This window comes from Ranitomeya variabilis, chromosome 7, assembly GCF_051348905.1.
Source record: "Ranitomeya variabilis isolate aRanVar5 chromosome 7, aRanVar5.hap1, whole genome shotgun sequence".
In the NCBI taxonomy this organism is placed as follows: domain Eukaryota; kingdom Metazoa; phylum Chordata; class Amphibia; order Anura; family Dendrobatidae; genus Ranitomeya; species Ranitomeya variabilis.
This window is the reverse complement of record NC_135238.1, coordinates 115937303-115954995: the sequence shown is the minus strand read 5'-3', so window position 1 is coordinate 115954995 and position 17693 is coordinate 115937303. Positions and strand designations below refer to the sequence as shown.

General features: G+C 44.2%; 1 protein-coding gene across 10 annotated transcripts in view; it reads left to right on the top strand.

Moving 5' to 3' along the window:
* GULP1 (GULP PTB domain containing engulfment adaptor 1) overlaps window positions 1-17693 on the top strand; it is a 1809167-nt gene that overhangs the window by 982114 nt on the left and 809360 nt on the right. For all 10 annotated transcript variants that reach the window (XM_077275671.1, XM_077275676.1, XM_077275674.1 and 7 more), the window contains one exon: window positions 11000-11071. In XM_077275671.1, coding sequence (XP_077131786.1) covers window positions 11000-11071 — 72 coding nt within the window. The remainder of the gene's footprint in view (window positions 1-10999; window positions 11072-17693) is intronic.

Below are 17693 nucleotides of genomic sequence, written 5' to 3'. Positions count from 1 at the left end.
TCCTCACAAAGTGTCCCCTGCCTACGCATTTGTGAGGAACCACGTGGCGCTGACTGTCCAGAAGATGATGGAAATGGTGAATCCTCATCCTCCACCTCTTCCACATCATCCCTTAGCGCTTGCAGTGATTTTTCAAGCAGGCAGATAAGGGGGACAGTCATGCTGACTAGTGCATCATCTGCACTCGCCATCCACGTGGAATAATCAAAGGGACGCAAAACCTGGCAGACGTCCTTCATAGTGGCCCACTCTGTGGTTGTGAAGTCTGAACGGCGCGGAGTGCGACTTCTTTGCGCATAATGCAGCTGGTACTCCATTACTGCTTGCTGCTGCTCACACAACCGCTCCAACATATGTAACGTGGAATTCCACCTGGTAGGTAGGTCACATATGATGCGATGTTCCGGAAGGCGGAATCGGCGCTGCAGAGCCGCAATGCGCGATTTTGCCGTGCTGGAACGCCGCAAGTGAGCACACTCTAGGCGGACCTTGTGCAGCAGTGCATCAAGAGCCGGATAGTCCCTCAAAAAACTTGCACAACCAAGTTGAGCACATGTGCCAGACATGGGATGTGAGTGAGGTTGCCGAGGCCCAGAGCTGCCACCAGATTTCGGCCATTATCACACACTACCATGCCTGGCTGGAGATTCGCTGCCACAAACCACACATCGCTCTCCTGCTTGATGGCATTCCAGAGCTCCTGCGCTGTGTGGCTTCGATTCCCCAAAGAAATTAATTTCAAGACGGCCTGTTGACGTTTGGCCACGGCTGTGCTCATGTCGGTCGTAACAGGTAAACGTTCACGGGTCCATGTGGAGGTGGACTGTGACGGCTCCTGCAGCGATGATTCTGAGGAACTTGTGTAAGAGGAGGAGTCAATGCGTACAGACTGGATTCCTGCAATCCTTGGAGTGGGCAGGACACGTCCTGCGCCACTCGCACGATCTGTACCCGGCTCAACAACATTAACCCAATGGGCAGTGAGGGAAAGGTATCGTCCCTGTCCATGGTGACTGGTCCACGCATCGGTGGTGAGGTGGACCTTGCTACTGACGGCGTTCAGTAGCGCGTGTTTTATGTGTCCCTCCACATGCTTGTGCAGGGCAGGGACGGCTTGCCTGCTGAAATAAAAGCGGCTGGGCACATTGTACTGTGGGACTGCCAATGACATCAAGTCACGGAAGCTGTCAGTCTCCACCAGCCTGAATGACAGCATTTCTTATGACAGAAGTTTGGCAATGCCTGCAGTCAGAGCCTGTGCTCGTGGGTGGTTTGACGAGAAAGGCCGCCTTTTCTCCCATGCCTGTACTACCGATGGCTGTAGACTGGGCTGGGAGTGTGAGGATGACTAGGAACGTGGTGCTGCGGGTGGAATTACAGTGGGTCTCTGGACAACAGTGCCAGAGGATCTTCCATGGCGATCCTGGGAGGAAGCCGAACCAGCTGTGTGTGAGCTGGAGGAAGAGGCAACACGAGCTGAAGAGGTGGTAGCTGCCGCTGTTGGTTGGCCTAGGTCTTCAGTGTGTTTTTGTAACTCCGCCGCGTGCCTGGTCCGCACATGTTTCCACATGTTGAAGGTATTGAGGTTGCTGACATTTTTCCCTCTTTTGATTTTATGATGACACACCTTGCATTTGACATAGCAAATGTCATCTGCAACTGTGTCAAAAAAGGACCAGGCACTGCAAGTCTTGGGAGTGCCCTTTTTGGCTTTTGGAAGAGACATGCTCCTAACGGGTGCCAAAGTGGAGGCTACAGGATCCGCAGTCTTCCCCCTCCCTCTCCCTCTTTGGCCCGTTCGGGGAATCTCTTCCTCAGAGCTGCTCCCACCACCTTCCTGTCCCTCACGCCACGATGGGTCAAGGACCTCATCATCTACACTACCCTCTGCCACCAACTGCTGCTCCTGGGTAGTCTCAGCAGCACAGCACGCACCAGAAAGTGGCACCTGAGTGTCATCAGCGGATGCGTTCTGTGGTGTGGTGACCGGAGGCACTGGCCCACCCGCCTCTTCAGACTCAGAGAGAAAAAGCTGTTGGGCATCACTGCACACTGCCTCGTCTTCCATTTCTCCAATGCTGCTTGGCTGGCCCCCTGTTTCCAAGCCAAGAGATTCAGAGAACAGAAGTAGAGACGGCTCCTGTCCTGGGCTCTCTGTCTGCCTGGGCAATTTGGCAGGTGGCAAAGAGACAGATGGGTGCTCTCCAGTGCTCTGTGTCTGAGAGGATGTGGCACTAATTGAAGTCGATGCGTTAGCTGCCATCCATCCGACAACGGCTTCAATTTGGTCTTCACGCAGCAGCGGTGTACGGCGCTCTCCGACAAAGCTGCGCATGAAGGACTGTTCCCTGCTGAAACTGGGTGATGATGAGTCACCGGTGCCCGCAGCAGGCACAGAATCCCCACATCCTCTCCCTGCTCCGCGCCCACGCCCACGTGCCTTACTCCCTGCCTTCTTCATCTTGGTTGACTGATAAAGATAAGCAGAAAAGTACCAACGGCTTAGTGTGCTTATTCCTGAACAGCTCCTAACAGGTATAAGAAACACTAATTTTCTGAAGTGTGGACTAGACTTTAATATGAGCTAATGTGGCCTACACAACTGTAAAGTGGTATGTTTGGTAAACTTTATTATTTATTTATTTTTGGGGGGCTGAACTGACAACAGGGCGAGTTGCACTCACACGGAGACCGTGCAGACAGCTGTAAACGGCGCTGCAAGGCCCCAAAAACCTCCTCTACGTTATCCTATGTAGTGTTTTTCCACAATTTAGCTGGATACGGGTGGAAAGCCACTAATAGGAATTATTTGAAAAAATGTGCAGCGGGCTGCACTATTTGCAAAAAAGGACAATGGAATGGATAGAACTGTATGAGTCAGTGAACCACCCTGAGCTGGATACAACCGGCTGTGGCTGCACACAGACTACAGGGCGAGCTGCACTCACACGGAGACCGTGCAGACAGCCATAAACGGCGCTGCAAGGCCCGAAAAACCTCCTCTACGTTATCCTATGTAGTGTTTTTCCACAATTTAGCTGGATACGGGTGGAAAGCCACTAATAGGAATTATTTGAAAAAATGTGCAGCGGGCTGCACTATTTGCAAAAAAGGACAATGGAATGGATAGAACTGTATGAGTCAGTGAACCACCCTGAGCTGGATACAACCAGCTATGGCTGCGCACAGACTACAGAGTGGGCTGCACTCTCTCTCTCACACACACACACACAGAGACCTTGCAGATCTCTGTGAAAACAGCGCTGCAAGGCAAAAGCAAGGTGAACACACAGTGGTTGCTAAATTAGCCTGGGAAAAGCACAAAGAAGCAAATCGCTATCTCAACTGGCCCTCAGTCAGAACACAGGGTCCTATGCCTAACTGAATTCACAGCAGAGTGAGCCCAAAATGGCGCCAGTGACTTTTAAACTGCAGCATGACATCATTTTTAGCAGCCAATCACAGCCTTGCCAGTAGTTTCATGCCCACCATGCTGAACAGGATGTGCCCACACTTGTAATCAGTCCTCATTGGCTGAATTCGTGCTGTTTGAATTGAGAACTTCCGATTCCGGTATCCGATATGCGGCAAGTATCGGATCTCGGTATCGGAATTCCGATACCGCAAATATCGGCCGATACCCGATACTTGCGGTATCGGAATGCTCAACACTAATCATAGGTAGACCACAACTATGAGAGTCAAAATGAGAAAACAAATCCAGAAAATCACCTTGTCTGATTTGGAAAGATTTATTTTGCAAATTGTGGTGGAAAATAAGTATTTGGTCACCTAAAAACATGCAAGATTTCTGGCTCTCAGAGACCTGTAACTTCTTCGTTAAGTCTACGTTCACATTTGCGGTCTGCGCCGCAGCGTCGGGCGCTGCAGCGTCGCCGCATGCGTCATGCACCCCTATATTTAACATGGGGGCACATGGACATGCGTCGCACTTGCGTTTTGCGCCGCATGCGTCACTGCGGCGCACGCGTCCGGGCGCAGAGGACGCAGCAAGTTGCATTTTTGCTGCGTCCAAAATCAACCAAAAAAAGGACGCATGCGGCGCAAAACGCAGCGTTGTGCATGCATTTTGCTGCGTTTTTGTTTGCGTTGTGCGTTGCGTCGCCGACACTGCGGCGCACAACGCAAATGTGAACGTAGCCTAAGAGGTGCCTCTGCCCTCCAATCATTACCTGCAGCAATGGCACCTGTTTTAACTTGTTATCAATATAGAAAAGAAAAAGTTATTCAGCTCACTATTAACTTAATTTCTCTGGCTATGGGTGTGGACTCCAGGATGGTGCTCAGAAAAAGCGGCTGTGGTAATAAAGCAAAAAAGTTCCAGCAACAGACATCAAAAATCAGGTCATTGAGTGGACTATAAAAACTTCATTTTATTACAATGCCTTTTAAAACGTGCTCTTAAATTAGTGAGTGATGGATTACGCTTTTCGATCAAAAGTCTTCTTAATCATAACCATATCTGTGATCAGTGCAAAAGCATAGCTAAATAGAAATGGAGGAAAAGGAAATGAGTCTTGTAAATGAGACACTTATGTTAATGACACAAAACATTTAAAAAAATGCATAATATCATAGATGCAAAAAACATGAGTTCAATAATAATACATAATATCTGTTCTCTTATTCAGTCCAGAAGGAACTCTGGAATTTAAACTTGAAAATGAATTGTGCTTCTTTAAAATGCAATACTTTGTCTCTACCACCTCCTCTATCACTGATAAGAACTTCCTCTAATGCATGAACATGAAAAAAGTCCAGACAACCTTTGTGAACAGATTAAAAATGATAAGAAGCTCCTGATAAACTTCTTGTTGTAGTATTTGTGGCATCATATATATGTTCTGCAGTACTACTGTAGTCCTGAGAGATCGTATAGTGTGTCTGACATATTGAAGACGGCACTATGCGCACGTTATAATATAAACCACATAAGTTGTACTGCAATTAATAAACGTGCGGTTCTTGTGTATATAAGGAGCAGCTGTGGCTTTGATTTCATTTGAATTGTCCATATATCGACATAAGCCACACTGGCATTTACCGCATTTATTTGAACCAGATAGGGATAACCAGTTGCGTTTTGTTTTTTTTTTTTTTTTTTTTTTTTCCTTTTTCAAATAATTTTATTGGGATTTTAACAATTTTTACAGGATAGGGTAAACTAGGAGGGAGAGGAAGGGGAGGGAAGGGATATGAGATAAGGAGAGGAAACCCTATAAAATAGGGGAAAAAGGCAGGTTTACAAACGTATAGAAGTCATATTTTTACGATACAACCTGAAACTGAGTTCCAACATGTGTATGTAAACTTATAATGTAGATTAGAGTATTATTGAAAAAGCTTAAACCATGTAACTGAGATATAAGATTATGTGTTGTAGCTTCATAAAACGTGAACAGAATTCCTACTTGGGCACATTAGCTAGTGATGTAGATTAAAGTATTATTGAAAAAGCTTAAACTATGCAGCTAAAATATACGATTATGTGTTGTAGCTTCATAAGATCTGAATACTAATATGAAATAGAGTTCTTGTATGAATACGTGAGCTTGTGCTTGTGAAGTAGATAGATGTGTTATTGAGTTCAACACCGATTCTCTCGCAAAAATAATTAAACAAACTGAAATACAAAACTGAAATCTGTAGCACTCATTAAAACATGAGAACCTGCCCGGTCCGGGGTCACCTAAAGTGACCTAGGAACCTCTTGGAGGGCAATGTCCGGTTCAGTATTAGTAAGACATTTAAGTGGAAAGTGTACTTATTTCAAGTAGGGTATGTATCTGGTGTGGCCAGAAAGGCGGCGTCATGTGGAGTTGTAGAAAACGATAACCCCACTCTTTTTAAGAGAGATATTCCTTCCTCTGGACTTGAGAGGGTGTACGCCTTTGAAGCAAGTTTGACATATAAGTTGGAAGACTTTGTCCACAGGTAGCAGATTCCAGCGTGTGTGAGGCTCCGGGTAGTTTGGAGAAAAGATTTACGTCTTTGTAGCGTTATTTTTGACAGGTCTTTAAAAAAAGATAAGTTGCTATATGGGGCTGGGAGCGCTTTTGAATTTCTTGTCAACCCCAGAAGGTCGTTTTTAACCCCTGTGGGGAAGAAGGACACAATGACGTCGCAGGCAAGATGTGAAGGGAGAGATGTAGGCCTTTGGATTCTGAAAACTTTCTCAATTAAATTTTCCCCTTCTCTTTTGGGTAACAGGTGGGAGATCATTTTAGAAATGTACTCTTTTAGTTGTGTAGGTTGAATCGATTCAGGTATGCCCCTTATTTTGATATTGTCTTTTCTTCTGAGGTCCTCATAGTTGGCCAGATAATCTCTGAAGAAGGTGATGTCTTTCTGTATCCCCTCCAGAGAGTCCAAGAAAGCGTGTGGAGTGTCAGTCTTGGCGGGAAGCGAGGTACGGTAGTTTTTGACCCTGGGTTCCATCCTCTTTCGTTCTTGAGGCGGAGTACCGCTGTCCCTGATAGGGCAAAAGTGAGAGTCACCAACAATAAAATGAGCAAAATCTTTGAAGAGCTGTTTAATAAATGATTCGGAGGCTCTTTCCGTGTTTGGTTGTGGAGAAACGGGAATTTTTGGTTCATAGCCAATATGATTGTAACCCCCCTTCAGGATATTTGTTGATGTTAAAAGAGCTCTGCATATGTCTATCATAAAGCTTTCGGATGGATGGTCATCGGAAGCTGTGATGCCATCTATTGAAGTGGTCGGAGAAAGGATTACGGGTCTCTCGTCTTGGTTCTTTTGGCTTTGTTTTGTATGCACATGAGTCTCAGACTCCATAGGGCATCCCGAAAGGGAACTCTGGGTGGATGTTGCATTAGAATCTATGGAATTGTGAAAGTCACTGTCCTCACTATCAGAGTAGTCTGTCATTTTTATAAGTTCTTCAGAATGGAAATATTTTAACCCCTCTGAGAAGTCAGAGGAAATATCTGAGTCACATTTAACAACCTCCTGTTCTTTTTGGGCTCTTGAGATGGTGCTGTTTTTATAGGATGAATTTATATAAGAGGTGAAATGGGGGGTTAATCCTGCGATCATTTCTCTGAGTCCTCTCTCACATGTCAGACGGATATCCTCTGCCAACTCAGTTTGTTGTAACTTGAGCTGTTTGATTAAATCACCCACTGGGGTGTCAGAGGACTGTTCGGATTCACTACTGTAATGGCTCATATCCCTGCATGTCTCGTCCCCTTGTATGTCTCCTGTGACTGAAGAGACAGAGGACTGGCCACAATCCTTATAATGACTCATGTCTGGTGTGCCCCTGTAGGTAATGTCCCCCTGAATGTTTCCTGCGATTTTCAAGCTCCTACTAGGAGATTTAGGGGTGGCACACCTCTCTTTAAGTGTATGGGGCTGCTGTATACTGTAGCGTTGTTGAAGCAGTGAAGCGCTCACCACTTCATGTATAGTCTGGGTGGCCCTGCTTTCATCAATTGTTCCCTTCATAGTGGGTAGACTGTGAGCTTTTAATTTATTCATTTGCTGGCTGTCTGTTTGAGTTATAAGCTTGCTGCCGTCAACATATTTCCTGCGGCTCTCCTGAATGGTCCCATCCCCCTGCAGAGTCTCGTGGCTAGTGAGCGCCGTCATCTTCCCCTTCCCCCCGCAATCTCCTGCACTGGGGAGAGTTTCACAGCATACTCCCGCTTTCTTACCGGCATAGGAGTGGTGGCCTGGATTATCCTGCTGCCGCTGTGCTGCTTCTTCCCTTGGCGCCACTATGTCTTGTGTCAGAGGCTCGGCAGCCGCCCACAGTCTCGGCACACCGACCTCCAATGCAGGGATCTCCTCCAGCTCTCTGTGCCGGTCCTGTTTTAGCATTGTGTCTTCACCTCTCATAGGCGACGCTGTGTCCTGCAGCTCCGGCACGGCAGCCGCCCGCAGCCTCGGCACGAACACAGGAGCGCCGTGCCTTAGCTGTGACGTCACCGGCGCCATCTTGCTTCTCGGGCTGCTCCCGGTACGCTGAGACATCGCTTCCTCCCGGCCTTTGTTCTTCGCGCTGCGGGGCTGATTAGGCGCTTTGGCAGCTGTGGGAGACCTGCCATTCAGGAGCTTCTTGCGCAGCGATACCTCCTGTTTCTCTGGCTGAAGCTGGGTGTGGGGAGGACACGGCTCAGTCCTTGCTTCGGCAGGCAAAGTCCTTCCATTTGTTCCCATGCTTCCATTCCTCTTTGCTCCCCTCTGGCTCCATACCGGAAAATTTTTGGTTAGAGTAGGTCTCTTCTTAGCTTGGCTGGCTCCTGGCATGTTATAAATGCTCCAGGAGTCCAAAAGTCCACTTTTAGTATGCTTTTAGTAGCTTTTTTTAAGGGGAAACAGCAGGAGCTCCTATGAAGCACGTCTGCTTGTTTCCCCTGGCAAACCACGCCCCCCGTTGCGTTTTGTTTTAACCATTTGCCTTACTGTGTGATGAGAAGGTGATATCATGTTACCAATAGTAATTCCTCTCCTGGAAACAAAATTTACACATTTGCCAATGACTTTTTCAAGACGTAATCAGCATGTCATCAGCAGTCAACAAAAACACAAGGTTACAGTCTCTTTACCTTTACTGAAGACTTCAGCATCCACAGTCCAGGGCACCAGATCACAGGGTAGGCAGAGTCTGGCCGGTTTGTCCAGAGTTCCCTTGTCCAGGTGGAAATCAGTAGCCTTCCTTTTAGCTGCAGTGGTGTAGTCCCTTACTGCCTATGGTTTCACATAAGGGTCTCACAAATGCGATGTTTTGCTCTCTCTGTCCCCCATATAGGATAGGACAAAACCCATATGACTGGTGACTTGAGTCTGTTTATAGGGTCTCTTAGATAACCCGGCTCTGTAGTTGTCACTGTGATTCCTGGGTGTAAGTGCGGACAGGTAACTTGCAATAGCTGTCCTGCCAGTCTCTGAAATAAGGTATAGAGGTCCTTACTCCCTCGGTGTTTCGGCTACCGGGATATTGCACCTCAGAAGGACACAGCTTGAGCGGGGCTGGTCCACTTCTGGTATCCTTTCCTTTGCTGCGACTCCCTTCACGCTCGCTGCAATACAGTTCTGCCTTTCAATGTCTCTTTCTGGGAGCTGCAGCTCTGAGGGCATGCACAGCTCCTTTAACCTTCCATCCTCCTCAGACTCTGGTCTGGAACTAACTAACTTTCCCTACAGACTACCAGTTATATATACACTGTGTGCAGAATTATTAGGCAAGTTGTATTTTAGAGAATTATTTTTATTATTGATCAACAACTATGTTCTCAATCAACCCAAAAGACTCATAAATATCAAAGCTTAATATTTTTGGAAGTTGGAGTAAATTTTTTTAGATTTGGCTATCTTAGGAGGATATCTGTTTGTGCAGGTAACTATTACTGTGCAGAATTATTAGGCAACTTAATAAAAAACAAATATATTCCCATCTCACTTGTTTATTTTCACCAGGTAAACCAATATCACTGCACAAAATTTAGAAATCAACATTTCTGACATGCAAAAACAAAACCCCCCAAAATTAGTGACCAATATAGCAACCTTTCTTTATGATGACACTCAACAGCCTTCCATTCATAGATTCTGTCAGTTGCTTGATCTGTTTACGATCAACACTGCGTGCAGCAGCCTCCACAGCCTCCCAGACACTGTTCCGAGATGTGTACTGTTTTCCCTCCCTGTAGATCTCACATTTTATGAGGGACCGCAGGTTCTCTATGGGGTTCAGATCAGATGAACAAGGGGCCATGTGATTATTTTTTCTTCTTTGAGACCTTTACTGGCCGGCCACATTGTGGAGTAGTTGGAGGCATGTGATGGAGCATTGTCCTGCATGAAAATCATGTTTTTCTTGAACGATACCGACTTCTTCATGCACCACTGCTTGAAGAAGTTGTCTTCCAGAAACTGGCAGTAGGTCTGGGAGTTGAGCTTCAGTCCATCCTCAACCCGAAAAGGTCCCACAAGTTAATATTTGATGATACCAGCCCATACCAGTACCCCACCTCCACCTTGCTGGCGTCTGAGTCAGAGTGGAGCTCTCTGCCCTTTACTGATCCAGCCTCTGGCCCATCCATCTGGCCCATCAAGAGTCACTCTCATTTCATCAGTCCATAAAACCTTTGAAAAGTCAGTCTTAAGATATTTCTTGTCCCGGTCTTGACGTTTTATCTTATGTTTCATGTTCAAAGGTGTTCATTTTTCAGCCTTCCTTACCTTGGCCATGTCCCTGAGTATCGCACACCTTGTGCTTTTTGTTACTCCAGTAATGTTGCAGTTCTGAAATATGGCAAAACTGGTGGCAAATGGCATCTTGGCAGCTTCACGCTTGATTTTCCTCAATTCATGGGCAGTTATTTTGTGCCTTTTATGCCCAACACGCTTCTTGCGACCCTGTTGGCTATTTGCCATGATACGCTTGATTGTTCAGTGATCATGCGTCAAAAGTTTGGCAATTTCAAGACCGCTGCATCCCTCTGCAAGACGTCTCACAATTTTGGACTTTTAAGAGTCCGTCAAATCTCTCTTCTGACCCATTTTGCCAAAGGAAAGGAAGTTGCCTAATAATTAAACACACCTTATATGGGGTTTTGATGTCATTAGACAACACCCCTCCTCATTACAGAGATGCACATCACCTGATTTACTTAATTGGTAGTTGGCTCTCAAGCCTGAACAGCTTGGAGTAGGACAACATGTATAAAAAGTATCATGTGATCAAAATACAACTTGCCTAATAATTCTGCACACAGTGTACATGTGGGGAGTGACCTAATAAATAGGGTCAGGAGCTCCCCCTGGTGGTCTGGAGTGTGAAATGTGTTGCATGTTTGTGATACCTGGATGCAGTTATTCTTCTTTGCCTCCAAACGTAGTATCACTCTCCCCGAGAGGAAAGCAATACCACTGCGACGACCAGGACCCTGGGGTGCCGCACACCCCTTGATCCTGATAGTTCTTATCAGTAATTTATATCTTGTTTTTGCAGTTTCTCGGGAGCACAGAAGTAGAGCAACCTAAAGGTACTGAAGTTGTGAGAGATGCAGTGAGAAAACTTAAGGTATTTAAATGTGTATACATATTAATTATGTATAGTTTTTTTTTATTATTATTTTATTTTCCAATATTAGTTAGTAGGGTTGAGCGAAACGGGTCGGCCATTTTCAGAAGTCGCCGACTTTTGGCAAAGTCGGGTTTCATGAAACCCGACCCGACCCCTGTGTGGGGTCGGCCATGAGGTCGGCGATCTTCTGAATCTGGTATCGGAATTCCGATACCGAGTTCCGATATGTTTGCGATATCGGAACTCGGTATCGGAATCCACATTTAAGTGTAAAATAAAGAATTAAAATAAAAAATATTGATATACTCACCTCTCCGACGCAGCCTGGACATCGCCGCTGGTAACCGGCATCTTCCGTTCCTAAGAATGGCGCTTGAAAGACCTTTTGATGACGTCACGGCTTGTGATTGGTCGTGGCGGCCCACGTGACCGCTGAGCGACCAATCACAACAAGCCGTGACGTAATTCTCAGGTCCTAAATTCCTCATTCTAGGAATTTAGGCCATGAGAATTACGTCACGGTTTGTGATTGGTCGCTGAGCGGTCACGTGGGCCGCCGCGACCAATCACAAGCCGTGACGTCATCGAAAGGTCCTTCACGCGCTGATTCTTAAGAAGGAAGGCTGCCGGAAAGAAGCAGGGTGCGTCCGAGGGTGAATATATACCTAATAGGAATATACTCACCCTCGGCTTCTTTCTGGCAGCCTTCCTTCTTAAGAATGAGCGCGTGAAGGACCTTTCGATGACGTCACGGCTTGTGATTGGACGCGGCGGCCCACGTGACCGTTCAGCAACCAATCACAAGCCGTGACGTAATTCTCATGGCCTCAATTCCTAGAATGAGGAATTTAGGACCTGAGAATTACGTCACGGCTTGTGATTGGTCGCTGAGCGGTCACGTGGGCCGCCGCGACCAATCACAAGCCGTGACATCATCGAAAGGTCTTTCAAGCGCCATTCTTAGGAACGGAAGATGCCAATTACTACCAGGGCGCGTCAGAGGGTGAGTATATCAATATTTTTTTATTTTAATTCTTTATTTTACACTTAAATATGGATCCCAGGGCCTGAAGGAGAGTTTCCTCTCCTTCAGACCCTGGGAACCATAGTATCCCATTGCACTGCATTGGGTTTCGCGTTTCGGCCGACCCTGACCCCGACTTTTTTATAGGATCGGCCGATTTCACTCGACCCGACTTTTGAGAAAGTCGGGTTTCGTGAAACCCGACCCGATCCTATAAAAATAAAAGTCGCTCAACCCTATTAGTTAGCAAAAACAAATACCCAAGGGTTTTTTTGTGGTTCTTAACATATGTATTTTGAAATGTAGTTTCTCTCTCAATGGTATTTATATGTTTCTATCTTTCTATAGATCTATCTATCTGATATTCTATAATTTTTTCTATACAATTAGAAGAGAAAAGTGTAGAAGGACCAAAAAACTAAGACATTATTCTGCCACCAGTATACATAAGTGAGATGTGTCTGAAGGATATGACCACAAATCTCTTTACAATCAATGGTAGATAGGTTACTCGCCATCCTCTCCTCTCTTGCCTGACCAGCTGCATGTGGATAATCAAGGAAAGAATATGCAGTGGACAAACTTTTAGGTAGTTTACTCGATGTACCTTAATAAATGATGAGGTAAAGATGTCAAGGAAGATGAAGGGATGTGGATGAATTATACAAGATGGAGGACTGAGAATAGGGGCAACAGGAAAATCCTACCTCCAGTTCTGATGGAACATTTCTGCCAAGATGGCACTGACCAGCAAGAAGGAATGTGAGGAAATAAAAAAAATCAGAATAACAGGATATCTGTGGAAGTTATCTGAGCAGCTGAATTGGAATGAGACGTAGATCCAAGTATGATGAACTGAAAGATGGTGGTTTATTCAATGCGTTTCAAAGTTTAAAATTACTTCTTTATCAGGAAATGACCACATGTATTGATACATGTGGTCATTTCCTGATAAGAGGTAACCTTATACTTTGAAACACATTGAATAAACCATCATCTTTCAGTTTATCATACTTGGATCTACGTCTCATTCCAATTCAGCCACTCAGATAACTTCCACAGATATCCTATTATTCTGATAGTGATACGTTCACTTGTTGACCCGTGGATCTGCTGCAGCTGATAATCCTACATAAATTTTCTCCTTAACAAAGGATACTTCAGGTTACTATAATCTGAATAAACCATTAATCTATCCATCAGAAAGGACCCTATTTGCGCTGATTTCTGCTAAGGCTTCATTGTTTGTTACTTGTTAGACAAGAAAATAAGAGAGAGAGGCATGGTGAGAAATTACAGCTTCAATGCATGTGAATATATAAAAACAATGGCCAGCAGGTGGCAACAAAGGACAACAAACATTGTACAACAACCATAACATTAGAATCAAAATACTATGCACAAGTCCTTGTAGTAGTTGTATACTCAGAAGAGGATAGCTGGGCAGCACAGAGATTATTGTAGGGAACTCTTTCCATTAGTAAATGATTTTCTCTGTTTAGTTTCCTAACCCATTTCTGATGGATGAATATGTCCTGGAATTTCCTCTGGTAAATAAAGAAATAATTTTCCTCACTTCTCAGCAACCTGAAGTTTACAGCATACCCAATATTGTTATTTGTCAGCCACAGCAACTTCTGTAGGGCTAATCTGGTAGAGGAGGACATAGCTGCTTGTGAAGAGTTAACTTGCTACAGGAGAATATACCTTCATCTTAAGGGTTAATATGAGTCTGTTATTACATAAAGAACCAGTATTAGCCACTCCTTATGGTGGGGAAAAACATGACTGGGTTTTCCTTTGATGTTGCTGCTTTTAGACTCATTTTATTTTAATTTCCTATTTGTAAACTTTTCAATGAGTTGAAAAATAATGTTCAACCTTTAAAATTATGCACTGAGGTTCTGTGTGTGATTCCGACCATCTGCATAGTCGGTATATTGCCCCTCTATTTATGCGGATTTTCTACCACACTCCAAAAGAATGAAACTGAACCTAATATGTGCATGTTTGATGCGATTTCTATTAATTTCCCTGTTAAACAATGAAGGTCCTACCAGACAACCAAGAGTTCATTATAGCACAAAATTCTGGACATGTAACCCCCAAACATGAAAATAAACCTGCCCCAAACATAGTTACATAGTTACATAGTTATTAAGGTTGAAGGAAGACTGTAAGTCCATCTAGTTCAACCCATAGCCTAACCTAACATGCCCTAACATGTTGATCCAGAGGAAGGCAAAAAAAAACCCATGTGGCAAAGAGTAACTCCACCATGGGGAAAAAAATTCCTTCCCGACTCCACATACGGCAATCAGACTAGTTCCCTGGATCAACGCCTTATCAAGGAATCTAGTGTATATACCCTGTAACATTATACTTTTCCAGAAAGGTATCCAGTCCCCTCTTAAATTTAATTAATGAATCACTCATTACAACATCATACGGCAGAGAGTTCCATAGTCTCACTGCTCTTACAGTAAAGAATCCGCGTCTGTTATTATGCTTAAACCTTCTTTCCTCCAGACGTAGAGGATGCCCCCTTGTCCCTGTCTCAGGTCTATGATTAAAAGATCATCAGAAAGGTCTTTGTACTGTCCCCTCATATATTTATACATTAAAATAAGATCACCCCTTAGTCTTCGTTTTTCCAAACTAAATAGCCCCAAGTGTAATAACCTATCTTGGTATTGCAGACCCCCCAGTCCTCTAATAACCTTGGTCGCTCTTCTCTGCACCCGCTCCAGTTCAGCTGTGTCTTTCTTATACACCGGAGACCAGAACTGTGCACAGTATTCTAAGTGTGGTCGAACTAGTGACTTGTATAGAGGTAAAATTATGTTCTCCTCGTGAGCATCTATGCCTCTTTTAATACATCCCATTATTTTATTTGCCTTTGTAGCAGCTGCCTGACACTGGCCACTGAATATGAGTTTGTCATCCACCCATATACCCAGGTCTTTTTCATTGACGGTTTTGCCCAGAGTTTTAGAATTAAGCACATAGTTATACATCTTATTACTTCTACCCAAGTGCATGACCTTACATTTATCCCCATTAAAGCTCATTTGCCATTTATCAGCCCAAGCTTCTAGTTTACATAAATCATCCTGTAATATAAAATTGTCCTCCCTTGTATTGATTACCCTGCAGAGTTTAGTGTCATCTGCAAATATTGAAATTCTACTCTGAATGCCCCCTACAAGGTCATTAATAAATATGTTAAAAAGAAGAGGGCCCAATACTGACCCCTGTGGTACCCCACTGCTAACCGCAACCCAGTCCGAGTGTGCTCCATTAATAACCACCCTTTGTTTCCTATCCCTGAGCCAGCTCTCAACCCACTTACACATATTTTCCCCTATCCCCATTACTCTCAATTTATGTAACAACCTTTTGTGTGGCACCGTACCAAAAGCTTTGGAAAAGTCCATATACACTACGTCCACTGGGTTCCCTTGGTCCAGTCCGGAACTTACCTCTTCATAGAAGCTGATCAAATTAGTCTGACATGAACGGTCCCTAGTAAACCCATGCTGATACTGGGTCATGAGGTTATTCCTCTTCAGATACTCCAGTATAGTATCCCTTAGAATGCCCTCCAGGATTTTACCCACAGTAGAGGTTAAGCTTACTGGCCTATAATTACCGAGTTCAGTTTTTGCCCCTTTTTTGAATATTGGCACCACATTTGCCAGTCCTGTGGTACAGACCCTGTTATTATGGAGTCTTTAAAGATTAAAAATAATGGTCTATCAATGACTGTACTTAGTTCCTGCAGTACTCGGGGGTGTATCCCATCCGGGCCCGGAGATTTGTCAATTTTAGTTATTTTTAGACGCCGCTGTACTTCCTGCTGGGTTAAGCAGGTGACATTTAATGGGGAATTTTTATCACTAGTCATTTTGTCTGCCATGGGATTTTCTTTTGTAAATACTGATGAAAAAAAGTAATTTAGCATATTGGCTTTTTCCTCATCCTCATCCACCATTTCCCCCAGATTATTTTTAAGGGGGCCAACACTGTCATTTTTTAGTTTCTTACTATTTATATAGTTAAAGAATATTTTGGGATTATTTTTACTCTCTCTGGCAATGAGTCTCTCTGTCTCAATCTTTGCTGCCTTGATTTGCTTTTTACAGAATTTATTTAATTTTCTGTATTTATTTAATGCCTCCTCACTACCTACTTCCTTTAATTCTCTAAATGCTTTCTTTTTGTCCCTTATTGCGCCCCTTACAGCTCTATTTAGCCATATTGGTTTCCTCCTATTTCTAGTATGTTTATTCCCATACGGTATATACTGTGCACAGGTCCTATCCAGGATCCTAATAAACGTCTCCCATTTTCTTTGTGTATTTTTGTGTCTCAGGATATCGTCCCAGTTAATTACACCAAGATCCTCTCTCATCCGTTGGAAATTTGCCCTCCTGAAGTTTAGTGTCCTTGTCACCCCCCTACTACCCATCTTATTAAAGGTTACATGAAAACTTATTATTTTGTGATCACTATTCCCCAAGTGACCCCCAACCCTTATATTTGATATGCGGTCTGGCCTGTTGGTTAATATTAGGTCTAGCAGTGCCCCCCTCCTTGTTGGGTCCTGAACCAGTTGTGAAAGGTAATTGTCTCTCATAGTTGTCAAAAAACGATTACCTTTGCTGGAACTGCAGGTTTCTGTTCCCCAATCTATTTCAGGGTAGTTGAAGTCCCCCATAATAATGACTTCTCCTTGAGTCGCAGCTTCATCTATTTGCTTTACGAGGATATTCTCCATTGCTTCCATTATTTTTGGAGATTTATAACAAATCCCTATCAGTAATTTATTATTTTTTCCCCCTCCCCTTATCTCCACCCACAGGGACTCTACATTTTCATTAAATTCACCTATATTATCACGCCATTCGATCGAAGTTTCACTAAGCTTTAGCCCTTTGTTGTGCCATTAGCAGTAATATCTTGGCAAAAATGGGGCCTTTAGCTAGTATGGTCCTCAATACTGTACTAAAATAGAACATCCAAACATTACACAGACATATTCACAGCATTGATTTAGACTTATTTCTAGGTAACAAAATATGTTAAGGGGCCTTGTGATGCCACGAATGTGCTGTCAGTTCATGCTGTCTGAGGGCAGAATAAAGTACTGATAAATATCCTGATTTTATTTGGGTATCACTTATTGAGTTTCTTGATGTAGATTAGAAGTGAGTGTGTTTGATGGGATTTGATTTTGCCAAATCATACAGATTTTAGAGCTAAATATGACGTGGCAAATTTTTAAAATGCAAAACCCCAGGGTATAATAAATATAAGATGAGGAAAGAAAAGCAATGCCTCACCACTCACTTTTTTGGCCACCCACACGGCTCGTTGTCCAGTGTATGGTCCCCAGCATCTCTTCTCACCTTCCCTGCTCATTGTAAGGTCACACATGCGCAGGGACAGCCCGGCCTAGTTGTAGCGCCTGTGCAGGGACGTGCCAGGATTGCCCATGGTTTGTCTGCACGGCAGCGGTAAGATGAGGTGCTGAGAAGGAGAGCAATCGGTGGATGTGGCGGTGACCTGAGTACTGTTTTTTTAAAACATTTA